The sequence below is a fragment of the Anguilla rostrata genome, chromosome 13 (genome assembly GCF_018555375.3).
Source record: "Anguilla rostrata isolate EN2019 chromosome 13, ASM1855537v3, whole genome shotgun sequence".
Lineage (NCBI taxonomy): Eukaryota > Metazoa > Chordata > Actinopteri > Anguilliformes > Anguillidae > Anguilla > Anguilla rostrata.
In genome coordinates, this window is record NC_057945.1 from 32,669,268 (window position 1) to 32,685,302 (window position 16,035).

The 16,035-nt window shown below is 46.6% G+C and overlaps 1 protein-coding gene across 1 annotated transcript in view; it reads right to left on the bottom strand.

Annotated features, from left to right (window-relative positions):
* The window catches only part of LOC135237744 (ephrin type-A receptor 2-like), a 29,413-nt gene extending 16,272 nt beyond the window's left edge, over nucleotides 1-13,141 (bottom strand). The window contains exons 1-3 of the mRNA XM_064305145.1: nucleotides 12,935-13,141; nucleotides 10,171-10,238; nucleotides 6,183-6,831 (exon numbers count right to left, since the gene is read on the bottom strand). Coding sequence (XP_064161215.1) covers nucleotides 6,183-6,831; nucleotides 10,171-10,238; nucleotides 12,935-13,013 — 796 coding nt within the window. The 5' untranslated portion in view covers nucleotides 13,014-13,141. The remainder of the gene's footprint in view (nucleotides 1-6,182; nucleotides 6,832-10,170; nucleotides 10,239-12,934) is intronic.
* Nucleotides 13,142-16,035: the final 2,894 nt, after the last annotated feature.

Sequence of the window (16,035 nt, forward strand, 5' to 3'; positions counted from 1 at the left end):
GAACCGCGCCTTCCTGTATTTACATTCCCCGGGGCAAGCCCTCGCCCAGCTCTCCCAGCGCCAGCCGAGGCGCTACCGCGCCGCGCTCGCGCTTATCGACAGGCTAACGTTCGTTCAGACCGCTACATCTGCGCTCGATACCCTGCTCATTAGCTGCGGGGGGTATCTCCCCCCTGCTGAACAAACACAAGTCCCCAGTCGGCGTATATTCTGAAGGACTTTTTCTTTTTTTGTTTTTCCCGCCTCAGGGCCGAGCTTATCGACGGGCGCAGGGATTCCGGGGCCACGAGCTGAACCGGCGGCGCGTTAGCGCGCGGCGCAAAATCGACAGAGAGAGAGCGAGGGAGCGAGTAAATAAATCAATGGACGAAGATGGGAGGACAATGGAAATCCCTGAGTAGACGGGATGGAAGCGTGGGGGGGGGGGGGGGGGGGGGGGGGTTGTATGTGGGCCGGGGTCATGCGGGCCGGTCAGGATTAGCCACCGTCCAGCATCCGCTGGAGTTTTCCTGCTCGGGGGGAGGTGGGGGGGGGCAGTGACCAGACCACAATGCAATGCAAGCACAGCACACAAAGGCCTTGAGGCGTAAAATAGCAAAAACCCATGATTTTGTGCTGAACGTTATCTCCATAAACAATAACAGAAGTAAAACTCAATTTAAATACTTCAACATGTAGATGTGGGAGAACGTACTATGTCTGGAAAAAAGTATGCCTAAAATGTAAAAAAAAAAAAAAAATCAGCATTCCCCCTTTATCTTTGTCACACAGAAAGAAGCTGTCGTAGAGATAAGTAGCCAAACGCAAACATTTCTCTGCTCCGCTGGAGAGTGCGGAGGGTTGGGATTCAGACACATTCTTCAGCCGTGACGACAGACCGCTTCCGGATCCCGTTTGGTTTCCGCTTCAGGTGCGGAATTCTCCGCCCCACCCCCTCCCCCCCCCCCCTCTCCCGCGGTCAGGAAAGCCACTCGGGTTCCTGGCCCCTCCTGGGCTCCCGGGCTCCCCCCCCCCACCCCCCCACTTTGAAGTGCTCCTCCTGGGGTGAGGATGTGGTGCTGCTGGATGTCGACAGCAGTTGCGTCCGCAGACAGATTTACAGCTGGGGTGTCAGGACAAAGCCCAGGCCCTGTGTTTTGGCTCATCTTCAGACCCCCCCCCCCCCCTTCTCCCATTTAATTACACACTTCTTTTCCTCAGTTCCTCCATTTTCTCTGCAAATCACTGATATTTCAATGATATTTCCGCTCCCTTCAGCACGGGACCGGTGTTTGTTTTCATTTCTTTGAAACGAAGCACTCGATGGATAAATATACCATCACCATCACAGCTGAGCACCAAGCGGAATCGCTACGGTAATGACTCTCTTGGGTTTTAACCCCACAAACATCCGGGTTCAGGCCAGAGAATGTCCACAAGGCCACTGAACCGGCTGGTTTGGGCAATGTGGGGAGGTCTATATATACACAGCCAATTAAATAGCTGGTCAAATGAGGCCGCGAGAGTTAGCCAAGGGACCAAAACCAGAAAAGCAGTCCACCCCAAAATGTGTTTGACATTCCTGGAGTATCGGCCAATCAGGGTAGAGGCCAGCCAGCCTACGGGCCAATCAGCAGCTGGTCAAATTCAGTGGCCCAAAGCAGCAGACAGTAGGGGGTTTCAGGAAAGCAGCAGGGCACTGCTCAGCCCTAAACTGACCCCCTGCGCTGGGAAACGGGGCCCGTGTGTGTACAGCATGCCTGTGGTCTGAGGTTAGCTTTGACCTACTGCCAGAGGAGCATCGTCACGGTTACAAAAAAGCGCCTCTGAGAACTGGAAACGGGCAGGTGGCTGCCAGGTGAAGTCAGAGCTAGTCACGGCGGTCGCGAGCGCGCTATCGATACTCGCCTCCCGGGCCCAGGAGCAGGAATCAGCTGCGGCGGAGAAACACCCGACAGGACGGGGGATCTCCGAGCGCTAAGTCACCGCTCTGGCCCTCCTTCCTTTCCCCCCCCCTCCCTCTCCTCCCTCCCGCTCACTTCCTCCTCCGGCGCATTCCTCCACCCCGCTCCGGAATTACCAGGGGCTGCCGCCCTGGCAACAGCACAGCAGGCCTCTCAAAGAACACGCCTCTTCCTCCCCCCCCCCCCCCCCTCCCCTCCCAGTGCACGGTCGCTACCAACTCTTCATCGTTCTTTTCAAGTACACCATTTCAGTTTGGCAGCTGAGCGATTTATGTCTGCGTGCTCCAACCACCCCCCCCCCCCCCCCCCCAAATAGAAATGCCCCCCCTACATTTTTCTTTTGGACAAAAGGCTCTTCTTAATTTTTTTGTCTTTCGGTATCATCAGTTTTTTAACACAAGGCTACCTTATGGAGCAACCAATGTACTGTAGTGGCTGTTGTTACTTTTAAAAAGTGTTTAAATGTGTCAGTTGTGTGCGTATGTGTCATTTTTACAGCTCTGAATGCTCGTTTATGTCATCTCTCCCTTTTACCACCCTTTCTCCATTTCTCTGTACCTCTCACACACCCCCCCCTCCCACACACACACTCATACACACACACACACGGCATTCCTGAACCCTGAGAGAGTGCGCATTTGTGGAAAGAATGTGCCGGCAGGTACAGTAAGATGGCGAAACATTAACCAAATGTGCACCTACATCACCCAGTTTCTCACGAGCGAGCCGTTCTCACACGCACACAGGCACACACTCATGCAAATCACACTTCTGTTCAGTCACACAAATCACATGTATGCTTAGTCACACACATACACGCAAATCATATGTATGCTTAGTCACACACACATACACGCACACAGGCATACAGGCACGCAAATCGCACGCACACACACACACACACACACGCACGCACGCACGGATACAGAAATTGCCACAGAGTGAGAAAATTATGGGCTTAAGGTATTATGGCATTTAAGCCTGCACATCATTTCTTATAAGCACTTATGACTCCCCCCCCCACCCCCACTCCACTCCTCTTTCACCCACACCCCACGCTCAGACCTTTTCCTCACACAGCGTCTCACTCCACCTGAAGACAATAATGCGCTCTGTGGGCTGCCGAATCCCTCCTAATTACAAAGTGAGGAGAGTCGTGTAATTACCCCAGGGGAGTGGGATCATTTTCCAATCTGTCAGACCTTCCCTTCATCCTTAAGTGGAGCCGGGCCAAGGACCCGGGTTTCGAATGACTGCAGATACACACACACGCGCGCGCACACACACACACACACACACACCAGATCACGGAACTCAGATTAATTACACAATCACATTACAGGAATTAATGGGGCCGGGTGCGTCTGTCTGGAACTGGGGAGGCAACAGCCCAGGGGCATAAGATGTCTTCACATCGAATTACCCCAACCAGACGACTAGTGTTCAAAGAGATGTGAGGTGCGTACGTTTTACACACACACACACACACACACACACACACACACACACACACACACACAAACAGGCAAGCACATGTGTACACACATATATATATATAGCCCTTAAGTACATTCAGGTTATGTGCATGGGGCAAAGATACAAAACAGATTCGCTCCAGTCAAGATACAAAACTACAAGCTTCTGGTTTTGCCCATTTCCACTAACTGTCAGCTGTACTATTTCACGCACATCCTGCAGCCAGGTGCATTACAAAAGGGAAGGAGCTGGGACCTGCCAGATACAGCATCTCACACAGAACTGAAACAACAGCCAGCACTAGCATCACACAGAGAGGTGTATCTTAAAACCGGTCCGAAAGTTCGACTCCAGTGAAAAGGCGGGTGTTCTCCTCTCCACTTTATCAGGCGCTCTGTTCTCTAGTGCTGCTCTGACTCCACCGTCACCCTTTGGATCCGCCCCTCAGAGTAATTCACCCCCCCCCCCCTCCCCGCCCTGACAGTCACGGTCTCTGGCTTAATCTCGCCACATTATGCCAATTACACGGTGATCAGCGTCAGACACCACACGTCTCCACAAACAAACGCCACACTTACTTACTGCCTACCCCACGCCCCCCTTTCCTTTCCTTTCCTTTCCGCACCACTTACCTATTTTTTCCAAGACCTCTTATTTACGCCCTTTTAAATCTCACTGTCTCGCTCCTAAACTAATAAAAATAAACCGTTCCAGTAAACAGAACTTATGGGATTTTTTTAAATGACGTTGTTATGCCTCTGTGTTTTTTTTGTTCCAGTGTTTGCGTTTGTATCTTATTTATTTTTTTGGTCAGATTGATGGTGCCTCGGAGAAAAATCTATTTATTTGCCGAGAATAAACAGCATTTTTAAAGCGGCACCAAAATGGTTCTAATGGCGGCCCTGCGAAACGGGATGTCCAAACTCCCGAAAAGTGTCACCGTGGCAGCCAGCAGACAGAGGCAATAAGCGAACGCATTCCCAACGGTCCAGACGACCGCACACAAACAAACAGGGGGGTGGGGGGGTGGGGGGGGGCGCTTCCTGGTTTCATTCACTTCTGAGCGCAGCGATGGCCACGTCTCCCTCATCAGAACGGAGGGGGGGAAAGGTGAGAGCAGGAGCAGCGAGGTTCTCCCTCAGCCCCCCGCGATTCTGGCCACCCACAAAGAAGCAACGGAACAGCCGCACTCTTAAGAGAGTGGGGGGGGCGGGGGGCAGAGGGGAAAGTATAATTAAACATTAAACATTCTGCTACGCCGAGCACTTTAGCAATACATGTGATACACTTTTACAGCCACTGTACCCTCCTGGCCTTCCCTCCCCTTCTCCTTCTCTCCCTCTATTTCCTCTTCTCTCCGTCTCTTTCTCCCTCTCTCTCCTCCTTCTTCCTCTCCCTCTCCCACTTCTGTGTAAATGTGTCAGTTGCTTTCCTGTTCAGACGGTGTATTGGGGTCAGTTGTGAAACAGGCTGCTGGTGACTGGGACAGGCCTCAGGTCAGGAGAACTGTGTCACAGGAACGGTGTCAGGAGTGAGTCACCTGCAGTAACCGCCACACCTCAATGTCAGCGCAAGAGAATGAGCCACACGCAGTCCCCACCAAACGCACACATGCAGTCCCCATACCGCACACACACACACACACACACATACAGTCCCCATACGGGACACACACGCATAGTCCCCGTCCCACACACACACACACACACACACATAGTCCCCGTCCCACACAAACGCGGTCCCCATAAAGCACACACATACACACACACACACAGTCCCTGATCCCACACACACACACAGTCCCCATAAAGTACACACACACACACGGTCCCCATACCACACACACAAACACACCCGGTCCCCTCTTCCTGTTCTTCCGCTTCCCTCCCCCTCACCCAAACCTTGTCATTCTCTCCCATCCGGCACTGACTGAGTCGCTGACCCAGACCGCTCCCTAGAGAATTCCTCAGTCCTGTGGTAATCTGGGAGGATCCTCGATAAATCCAGCAGGAATGCACGGAGAGAGAGGACAGCACGTCCACGAGCACAGCGGCTCATTGTTCCGTCCTCCGCGCCGTCCTTTCCCCACCTTTCTCCCTCCCTCCTTCTCCTTCTCTCCCTCACTCCCTCCTTCACTACCTCTCTCACACACAGTCAAGGGAGGACCGGTGAGAATTAAGCCTCCAACTTTACGTGTGTGTCAATAAACCTGTGGTATGTGCCATTTTCCAGTGGTACGTGCCTGTTATATTACATCTGGGTGTGCGCGTGTGTGTGTGTGCGTGTACCCTAGTCAAAACAGGTGGCAGCCTCCACAGCAGGTACTCCCCTCAGGCTCCAACATGCCAACACCCTCACACTGATTCATTCACTCTCTCACACACACACGCACACGCACACGCACACACACACGCACACTTCACACAAACGCACACAGCTAGAATATCACACAGTCCAGAGAAGGCTGGGGGCCAAATTTCAACACCGAGCCCTTTTCATCGTGTCGGCCGCAGTGAATGAACACATTAGCCATTTCCTCTTGTGTCACGGAGCTCTGAGCCAAACCTCCGAAAATAGAACAAGGGCCTTTCCGACAGTATAGCAGGAGTTCTGAAACATTACGAAAACCCCTCGTACAAAAACCCGACCTCCACAGGCAGCGCCGAAGGGGCGACACGAGTCACGGAGAGCGGGAACGTCCAGAGAGAGAGACGGCCGACGCGGCAGCAAAGCATCATGGGGGAGGGAGGGGCTAGACCTTACCTCGGCAGGAGTCTCCGACGGCCTCGTAGCCGGCCCGGCACTGGCACTGGCCCACGGGCACCACCCACTCGCCGTCGGCGGTGCAGTAGATGCGCGGCGGCTCCGGGCTGACGGCGTTCTCCACGCACGCGCCCGCCACCTCCTGCAGCGCCTGGCTCTCCGCGCCCGCCACCGTCTCGGGGAAGGCGGCCAGGCTCTGCACGGTGGCCGCGCAGGTCTTGTAGTACACCCTGACGGACAGGAGCGCCACGCAGGCGCCGATGTCCTGGAAGGCCAGGTAGAAGCCCTTGCGGGAGAGCGGCCCCACCGTCCGCGTCTCGGTGTTGACGTTGACCTCGCCGCGCACCGTGATCTCGTCGGGCGCGATGGTGGCCACCTTGCGGAACTGCGTCTTGCGGAAGCTGGTGCCCACGTCGGCGTCCGACTCGGCGTAGAACAGGTTGAAGGTCTCCTTGCAGGTGAGCGAGGCGCCGTCGAAGGTGTTGCAGTCCCGCGCCACGAACTGCAGCTCCACGAAGACGCGGGAGGCCGCCGGCCGCCGCTGGATGAAGGTGGTGCGCAGCCAGTTGTCCTGCTCGCCCTCCGCCACGTTGCACACGGAGTAGGTGTACAGCAGCGAGCCGTTCACCACGGTCTGGACGATCTCCCACTGCCAAACAGGAGAGCAGCAAGTCAGCGCGAATCTTACCCGCCACAGACCTGGCACAGACCGCGAGAGAGAGAGAAGCGTTCATAAAAACTGACAAACGCACTCGGAGTAATGACGGCCAAAGGAAACCCACAGAATTCCGCCGTTCGTGCCAAACCGGGTGTTGATTCTGTAAGTGGAAGCCACCGATTGGCCGGAATCTCCAGTAGTTCCAGATGTCAATCAATTGCTGGCTGATAGGCGGCGCTCAGACCCGAAGTCTTACTGAATTTCAGGGGCCGGGAGCTCTCGCCACCGCCTCACAGCGCTCTTTGTTCGCGTAATTGCTTAATGGCTACCACACACTGCACCATTTTTACTGCGATTTAGCTGTCACAGACACATGCTCAATTTTCGGAGAGAAGTCATTACAGTTTGAGCTTGATTGGGGCGCTGAAAGACCGGTTATTTAGCAAAGACCGTCGTTAAACGTGAGAAGGGCATCCAAATTCCGTGGTCTGAAACTCGCCTAACGCACGGGGAGGCTTAGGCGACTTTGAGCTGAAGATTCTGGGCGGCACTGCCGGGCCTAACTCCTGCTGCTTTGACACGGAAAAGACCGGTTTCTGGACGCACGCTGGGTTTCGGTGTGTTTGGCAGACATTTTTTTTTTTTTTTAAGGCACAGTCGGTTCTCCGTGTGCGGTGGGGTTCACCGCCTGGCGGTGCACGGATGGGACTCCCGAGCAGTAAGTGGCACGCAACGGGGGAACGAACTCCACCGTGAAAACCGTTCAAATTCGTCAGCCTGTTAAATCGGGTTTATAAGCCAATTAAAGAGACGCCAATAAATCTGGATGCAATTAAGTGCGTGCGAAAGAAAAAGAAAGGAAAAAAAACCCCACTGCTAACAGTGACTTTTTCCGCTCTTAAAAGCACCAATTAAACAGGAGCCTGTTTTGGAAACGCAATTACTCGTTCCAATACTCATCAGTTTAATCTGCATAAAAGTAATTTCCATTGAGAGTACTACATTAAACAGTTGGCTTTACATACGGTTTTGAAAAATATGAGTATGGAATCTGCAATGCAATATGTGTAAATTAGTCTGATTAAGCGTGCTGGGCAAAAATGTTAATTGGAATCTCACAAGAACAACTTGAGGTTCAGTGTGGATATATTTCTGTTTAATTCCATTTTGTTTTAGAACTACGTGTTTCTTAAATGCATTTGCAAGGCTCGCTTAATATTTGCCACAGTCGTTTTTGTTCAATTTGTTTAAAAGTAAAAAAAACATTTTTCTTTAATCTCTGAGAGCAATTTAAAATATCATCAAAGCTTTTGTTCTCCAACTCTTTTCCCTTATGAAATACAAGGCCTGAAACATTAAGAAATACCATCTGAGAGACACGGGGGCAGCAGAACGTACAGTATGCACAAACCCGCTTTGTCATGATGATAGCCTACTCATTTTTTATGAAGCATAATTATAGTGGGGTTCAATTATGTAATAAAACAGAATTTTTTTCCCCTTTTATTATTCTTTCACCAAGCCTTTAGAAATCTTTAAGTCTTGAAAGTCACATTGCATGTTTAGGCAACCAAACTTACTCTTTCTGACATACTTTTTTTTTTTTTTTAAATAAGCCTGCAGACCTAGGTGTTCCGCAAGAAGTAAAAAAGAATAAAAACTTCACCAGTTCATCTATGAAAACACCAGTAATCCAGCGCACAATATAATACACAATCCAAGTCACAAAGGAGGCAAACAAGCATTCCTGTCCACCACTCCCCAAACGCAGTTAAAATCACACACTCTCCTGCTCTACTCCTCTTTTCCTCTCAGCAGTGGAGAATGCACTCCATTAAGATCAAGTCTCCTGTGACAACACGGGGGAGGGGGACGTTTGAAGTGCTTGAAATCTGCACCACTGTTCGGAGCACAGCCAAAGAGAGAGAGAGAGAGAGCATATTCCTAAATTGTCAGTATTACCCTCACGATTGCATAGAAAACGGGGAACCCTGGTGGATTCTTAAGTGTAACCTCAATTCCCCTCTAAATCAGCAGCACTCAATGAACAATAACTGAATTATCAGTAACATCACTGACTGCAACGCTGGGGGGCAATTACCTGTTTGTTTGGGCGGAGCCAAGGGGGGAACGCTCGACTGCTTTATTGTGCCAGCTATTATCCTTCTGCAAATTCACACGGGAATATGCGCTCCAACATCGGTGGTGTGGAGTTTATGGGGTTTTCCCGAATGTGTGCGACTGAACAGTTGGACAGCGTAGTGTAGAATTTGGAGCTCCAAGCGTGCAACAAGTGGGTGTGAGCCCCTGCATGTCCGAAAACACACACCTCTGAAAACAGTAACCAAGTGACAAACTCCCTTCCCGCATTATGACAGGAAGAAACGGCCCACTTCACCCCTGTTTACCACACCCGGAAAACTTCTGGAGAAACGCTCTTTAAAGAGCAGAAAAACACAAAAAAAAAGTACAGACTTGAGCAACAGCATCGAGCCACATACCCACCATCAACCCCTTTTCAGGTGAAGAATCTTTCTGCTCAACATGCCCTGACTTGCATACAGACTCTGACCCCTCGAAAAGTCACATGACTCCCTGCTCCAATTAACATGGCCCTCACACTTTGGAACCCACCCTCCAGACTCAAATGGAAATGAACTAGTTCTTATGCCACTGCTAAATGCTAAGTATGCAAACACAAATGCATTAGGCCGACTACTCACAGAAAAAGCACATCAACGAATGAAATAAGAGACCCTTTATCTTTTTCCATCAAAACACTTAAGCCCCTTTTTGAGATAAGAAAAAAAAAATTAACCACCTTTTTAAAAAATAACATTTCACAGAGATGTGTAACACAGCTCTTGACGTGACACGTTAATTGCAATTTTGGTTGTACCATTTTAAAGGCAGGGCTTCAAAACCCACACCAAGCCACAAGTATTCCTCCTCTGAGCTCACTGCAGCTCACTGCAACTTTCCCTTACGGCAGACCAGAGGCAGAAACACAGCACAAATCTGCTAGTCTAGATGGGCATTGTAGTCTCTAGCATTGTAGTCTCTACCATTAATATTCACTTATCATTATTACATTTATTACAATCAATATCATTGTCTACATACATGTCTGCCAGTGAAACCTCACATTTTAGAAACAGCCTAAAACTACCTGCTTGCTTCATACAAAACTCTGAAAATCTTTCAAATACATAATTTTACATTAGTGTCTGATTGTAGTTTTATATTGTACATATATATGAATTTCAAAACATAGGATGGTCTAGTTGAAACTCTCCGACATCTCACTTTAAAACTTTAGGCAATACTCACCCCTTCCTCATAAGGTGAGGTCAACCAGCCAAGCTCACCCCCAGACGACTTCATGTCCAATAGTACTTCTGCAGGGAAAAAGAGGGATTCATTTTATTTATTATTATTTAAGACCAAAATATGCATCATTGTTATGAAACTCATGACCACAATCCAAATGAGAAACTATTAACAATTGTTTTCCCTGGGCTCTTTATCAATTATTTTTATTTTATTTTATTTGTTTTATAATTATTTATAAATTGTTTTGCACTTTTTCAAGGGGAACTGTACAAAGGTTCTAAGAGTTTTGAGTTTAATCTGTCCAATCTCCGTGCCCTCCAGAATATTTTACAGTAACTGAAACTTGAATAAACAGCTAGCAAAACTGTTTGTGCGATCATATATTTTTGTTGTTGTCTGTTTAATTAAAGTGTTAGAAACATGCAGATAGGCAACCAGCTTGCAAACAGCACTAGCATGGAGAGGAAGCTATTTTTTCCATCTTTATGCAAACCAGAGGCCCCTTTCGCCGGAGCCCTGCACGTTCGCGAACGCACGAGCCACATGGTCTGACCGAGTTAATTTGAGTGGTAAAAGGCAAATTGATCAGATTTTATTTTAATGTAGGACTGTCCTCAAAGGTCGAAGTCGTCTTGTGCCATTTTCATTTTGAAATATGGGACAGATTTGAAATTAAACGTGGGACTAATTATCCTCACAATCAGAAATCGCATTGGCTATTATTTTCTATTTCGATTTAGCCAAATTAAAATCAAACTAATTCGTGAATTCGTAATTCGTGTCAATTCATTAAAATCGGCAACGTTTTTGCTTAAAAAAAGAGAGTCACCACATCGCCATTACTTGTGTCCTGGTTCAGAGATTAAGTTGTTAGCCACAGAATTAGAGCATATAAATCATTCTAGACATTTTGTCCACTGCAGTCTCAGCTCTTGGGAACGCACGCTTCGACTCTCCAGAGACTGACTGGAACTGACGGAATTAAATCAGGCGTGAATGTTTAAATCGCTCATTGTCAGTTCACGCGCTGAGAAATGACAAAACATTCGTCGATGCGCCTTATCAATCTACAAGGACGGCATGGAGGATGTGATTACAAGTTAAATACTGTATTGAGACGGTCAGAGGCAATGAATCGGCTGTGCGTAATAGCTTCTTAAATCAAACTGAAGTTCTTTAAAGCACAATATAAATTACCTTTTAGAATCATTGTAAGTTATCTAGGGAAATATTAGCGATACTTCACTTTTTGTTTCCCTTGTGAAATGACAAAATTACCACGCCGAGGTGCCTTGATAATTGCGAACGTTGGCCATTCACAATGTAGCCTAAACTGGGCTACTATTAAGTAAACGAGTGTGGTTACAGACTATATTCTTGTCTTATAGCGCAACTAGCGACCTAAATCAGATTAAATGTGCCACAACCTTTTGGTTACAAAATAAAACTCTGTTTTTAACTAATTAAAATGTGATTTTATTTGATTTTCTCCAATTATAAATGTCACATCTTTGTTTTAAATGCTATGATGTGAAGCTTGACATGAAAATGAATCGGCTACAATTGTATACATGCGGTCATTAAATAAGAATCATAATATAGTTATAAGTAGGCAAAATGTGCTTTTTAAACATGTGCTCGAATTTTTATCGACCCATTTGAACTATGGGCTATAGTCAAGTCCAGAAAAATCTTTGAGAAGTTGGGTAGATATATGGGTCGGGTAGACATATAACGGACTATTTAATCCTACGTGAAAACCCCTTATACTTAATAGTAAATTGCCGAAGTTGGGTTACTTAAAGGTTACTTATTTTGTATAAAGATATAGTCTACAACATGTAGAATGTACAGATTGCGACGGGTCGGTCCCTCCTGAACACGTAGTTTAATATACGATTGTGAATGTATGAACGGAGCAGATATGTGATTCTGTTATTTTAAGTGATAGCCAAAACGTTCGAGGCAATGAGTGTCAAAACTGCCGGTATTAGTAAAAGGCATGACAGATGTTGGGCGTGTGTTGAACATTAACTCTTAACTTTAGTAATGTTGCGACACGGGAGCAGAAAAGTTCCAGAAGCCACCGTCATTACCACCGCACTTGTATTGGAACTGCAATTTCTTTCGATTCACTGATTGGTAAACCTTAAAGACCCCACATATTCACACCGACTGGAATAGGCTAAATGAACTTGAAGCCGAATTCAAAAATGTGCCTCAATCCGTTTTAAAATGCAAATAACATCAGTACAAAAATCCCAATGCCCAAAAATAACTAGATCGAGCGTAGGCTATTGCTTCAGCAAGGCAAAGGTGACTGACAACTATTTCGGAGTCATGTCTTAACGACAGAATTCGGCTGCAGTAGTTTAATGTACAATTTGGCATTTAGCAGACAAACTAGGCTATGTAGCCCTACATATTTACACGTTATAATAATAGAAAATATGTATATGGACGAGGCACATTGTTCGTGTTAAATGAGAGAATAGGTGATGTCTCGTTAATCTTCACTCTTGTTTGCCATAGCCACGTTAAAGGAAAATATAGGCAACCATTTTAAACATTAAATAATAATAACGAAAGACAAAGAAACACTGTCATTTAGGCTACATCAAAGATCCAAACCCACTGCATAAAACGTAGGCAATCTAAACGTATTCCTCCACACACCATGTGGTTTAGTCTATGTAGCTAGCGAACGTAATTGATTTGCTGGCATGTTCAAACTATCCGAATGGTAGAAAATTTCGCTTACCTTTAGACTGCAGAGTAATAAATACACGGTTAATAAATACAAAGAATAGTAAAGAGCGTTTAATCCCACACGAATCCATTTCTTAACGATTATTATTATTATTCTCTAAATAGGTATTAATTTGAAGAGTAGCTAACTCAAACGTGTACGGAGCTGCATTGAAGAGTACTCGAAGAGTCCCTCTCGGAACTCTCATTCAGGAATAAGTGGCGTCATGAATCCCGCCCGCTGGAATGCCTTCGAATTCCATATATGGTGTTGAGGCGGGGCGGCCGCGGGATTGCGCTAATTGCATGAGTGCCACTACCTGTACGACTGTCACTCCACAGGAAGTTTGTATTTGTCTATAAAAGTCACCTTGGTTACGGCTGTCTTTGGAACCGGTCTTATTTATAGGGGTGAAACCAAATGAGTAATTTTTCTCTCAAAATAGCTCTGCTGCAAGACGGTTACAGAGCTACGAGAATGGCTTTCTATTTGTTTTGTAAGCCAGGCTGTGTTTATGCAGACCAGACAAGAAACTGGCAATAAATAACTAAATAAATAAATAAATAAATAAATAAATAAATAAATAAATTTTCACTACAAACCAAGAAGTATTTTTGGTGTGGAAAAGGAAATTGACTGACTTGCTATAATAAGGTGCCCTCAAAAAATATGACTGTCAAAAATTTTAAATTTATTAACTTCTTTTCTACCTTCTGTTTCACACGGCTGACAAAATATAAAACTAGGATACACAAATAGAAGAAACAGAAACGCATATAGCACCTTTCCATCTGAGCACCTGCACTCAAATGGAAAATACATTTAATTTTCACAAAAGCATTGTTGCATTAGGGCATAAAAATAAACCATCATTTGAACTGAATAGGCTGCTGAATTATCTTTCCTTGTTAACAAAGTCAGTTAGACTATTCCCCTGTCTAACAACTCAGTACCTATTCCCACGGGGGGGTGGGACGGGGGGGTCAAGTGGGAGGGCGTGCTGGTATGAATGTATGACTACTAATGAGAGAGCTTTAAAAGGGGTCTCCAGCGTGCGTATAAATATATGGATAAAAAAGAAATAAACAATAGCATCGCCTAGCAACTCCTGATGGAAGGAATTCCGGAGTCAAGTTGCCTTTGTGCTGTGGCTCCCTCTTCTCTCGCTCAGCCTCTTGAGCTGAGAACCAAACACATCAAGTCATCTTCACAAAGCCACGGAGAGAGATTTGAAAGGGATTTATTCTCTGGTCAGAAATGACCCGTGTGGAGACACACACGCACAAGCACAGATGCGCACACGCAACACACACACCCACGCACACACACACGCACACACACACACGCACGCACACAAACACACGCACACACAGACACACACGCACACACACACCCACCCGCACACATGCGCATGCATACACACACTCACACACGCACACACGCACACACACACACACACATGCTCGTGAAGCCCACTGTTGATCTTACTTGTTGACAGAGCTTAGAGAGAAAGGGTCAGAGTCCAGTTTCAATGGTGTCATTTGGTTTTAATTTCCTTTTTTACTTTGCTGCCGGTTTGGATCATGCTGAGATACGGAGACCCAAAAAGCCCCTGGCTTGTTTCACTCTCTCTCACTAGTCAGGAATCATAAGAGATCTACATCCAGTTGATGTATTGATGTACTCTCTTTCTATCTCTCTCTCTCTCTCTCTCTCAAAAAAGCTCACAGCCACCTATCTGTTGTTCTCTCATCGTCCTGCTGCACTTGTAAAAATGTTTTAAAGCAATGCTGGAAGTAACAGAGGGTGAGATCAGTCTGTATTGTGTCCAGTGGAGTTAGAGCATCTCGTATGAGGCCTTTCAAATGGCACACACAACAGCGTGAGGAGCCCGTGAACAAGGGTCAGCGGTGGCTTCTCACCCCAGAAGAAGCCTTCTGTTCTTCCCGTGCCTGCGTGGTGCACCGACGTTTGGAGAGCCCTAAATCTTTCCTCAAATTGTGTTTGACCTAGAGACCCCATCTCGCCGACTTCTTTATAAATTTCCCAAAGCACCAAGGGTCCATTTAAATGCTAAGTTCCCAGTGTAGGTGTGTTTTCTGTGAGCAGGGTACTATGAGGCAAGTTTACACTGCTCTTCTACTACTCATTGTCTGGTACCACAAAACACCTATTATCTGTAATTTGAGGTAATATTGCATTTAATAAATCAGTGTTAGACTTTCTGTTCTCTTTAGCATGATTTGAGTCTGTCTTGGCAGTACTTGTTTGCTGTGGTGTTTTAACATTGGCATTGTTTTTGATGGGTAAGCTATGGGTACTTAGTGTAATATTGTAGCTATTATTGTTCTGGATGCCTCTTCAAGATACATTTATCCCTTTATGGCGTTAAAATTTTCTTAACTCAACATTCTAATGCTGATGTAACAATCACTACTGGTGATTGAAAGCAATGGAATTCCAGAACACTGACTTAGAATTTAGAAAAAAAACATTCCTAAAAACCTTCTCTTCAAAGCGTTAATAATATATCACACAGTAACTACCTTGAAACTTGCTCCAGATAAGAGCATCTGCAAAGTAAACAGATGAAGTATGCTGTGATCAGTTTTAAAATGACAGATGAATGTAGCATGCTGACATGTCTGTGTGATTTATAGTCCATGTTAATTTATCTGGGGAGAATGTAATCCTGGCACTGTCTGAGACTCTGGCACACAGCAGTATAAAAATTAAAGTCAGGAGTATATTTGAAACTCTGCAGTATATTTGAAACTTGGGTATGCAGTGATTCATGAAGGTATTCTGTCAAAAAAAATATGATTATAACTTAAATACATCATATTCCTTGTGCTGGGAGGAATTTGTAACTAAGAAAGTTGACGCCAACCTCGCATATGTCAGATGCAGCTTTACATGTATAACCATTACAACACAGCATGTAATCCAGCTCGCGCCCGGTCACACCTGAGTGACAGACAGCACTGCTGAAGTGGCGAGTCCCTCTCCCTGCCCGCAGGATTCCCAGCCGGAACGACACCTCCTCTCGTCAGGCTTCCTGCTGCCCCCGGATTCATCCCCACAAAGCACTTCACGCCAGGGGCCAGCCTCTG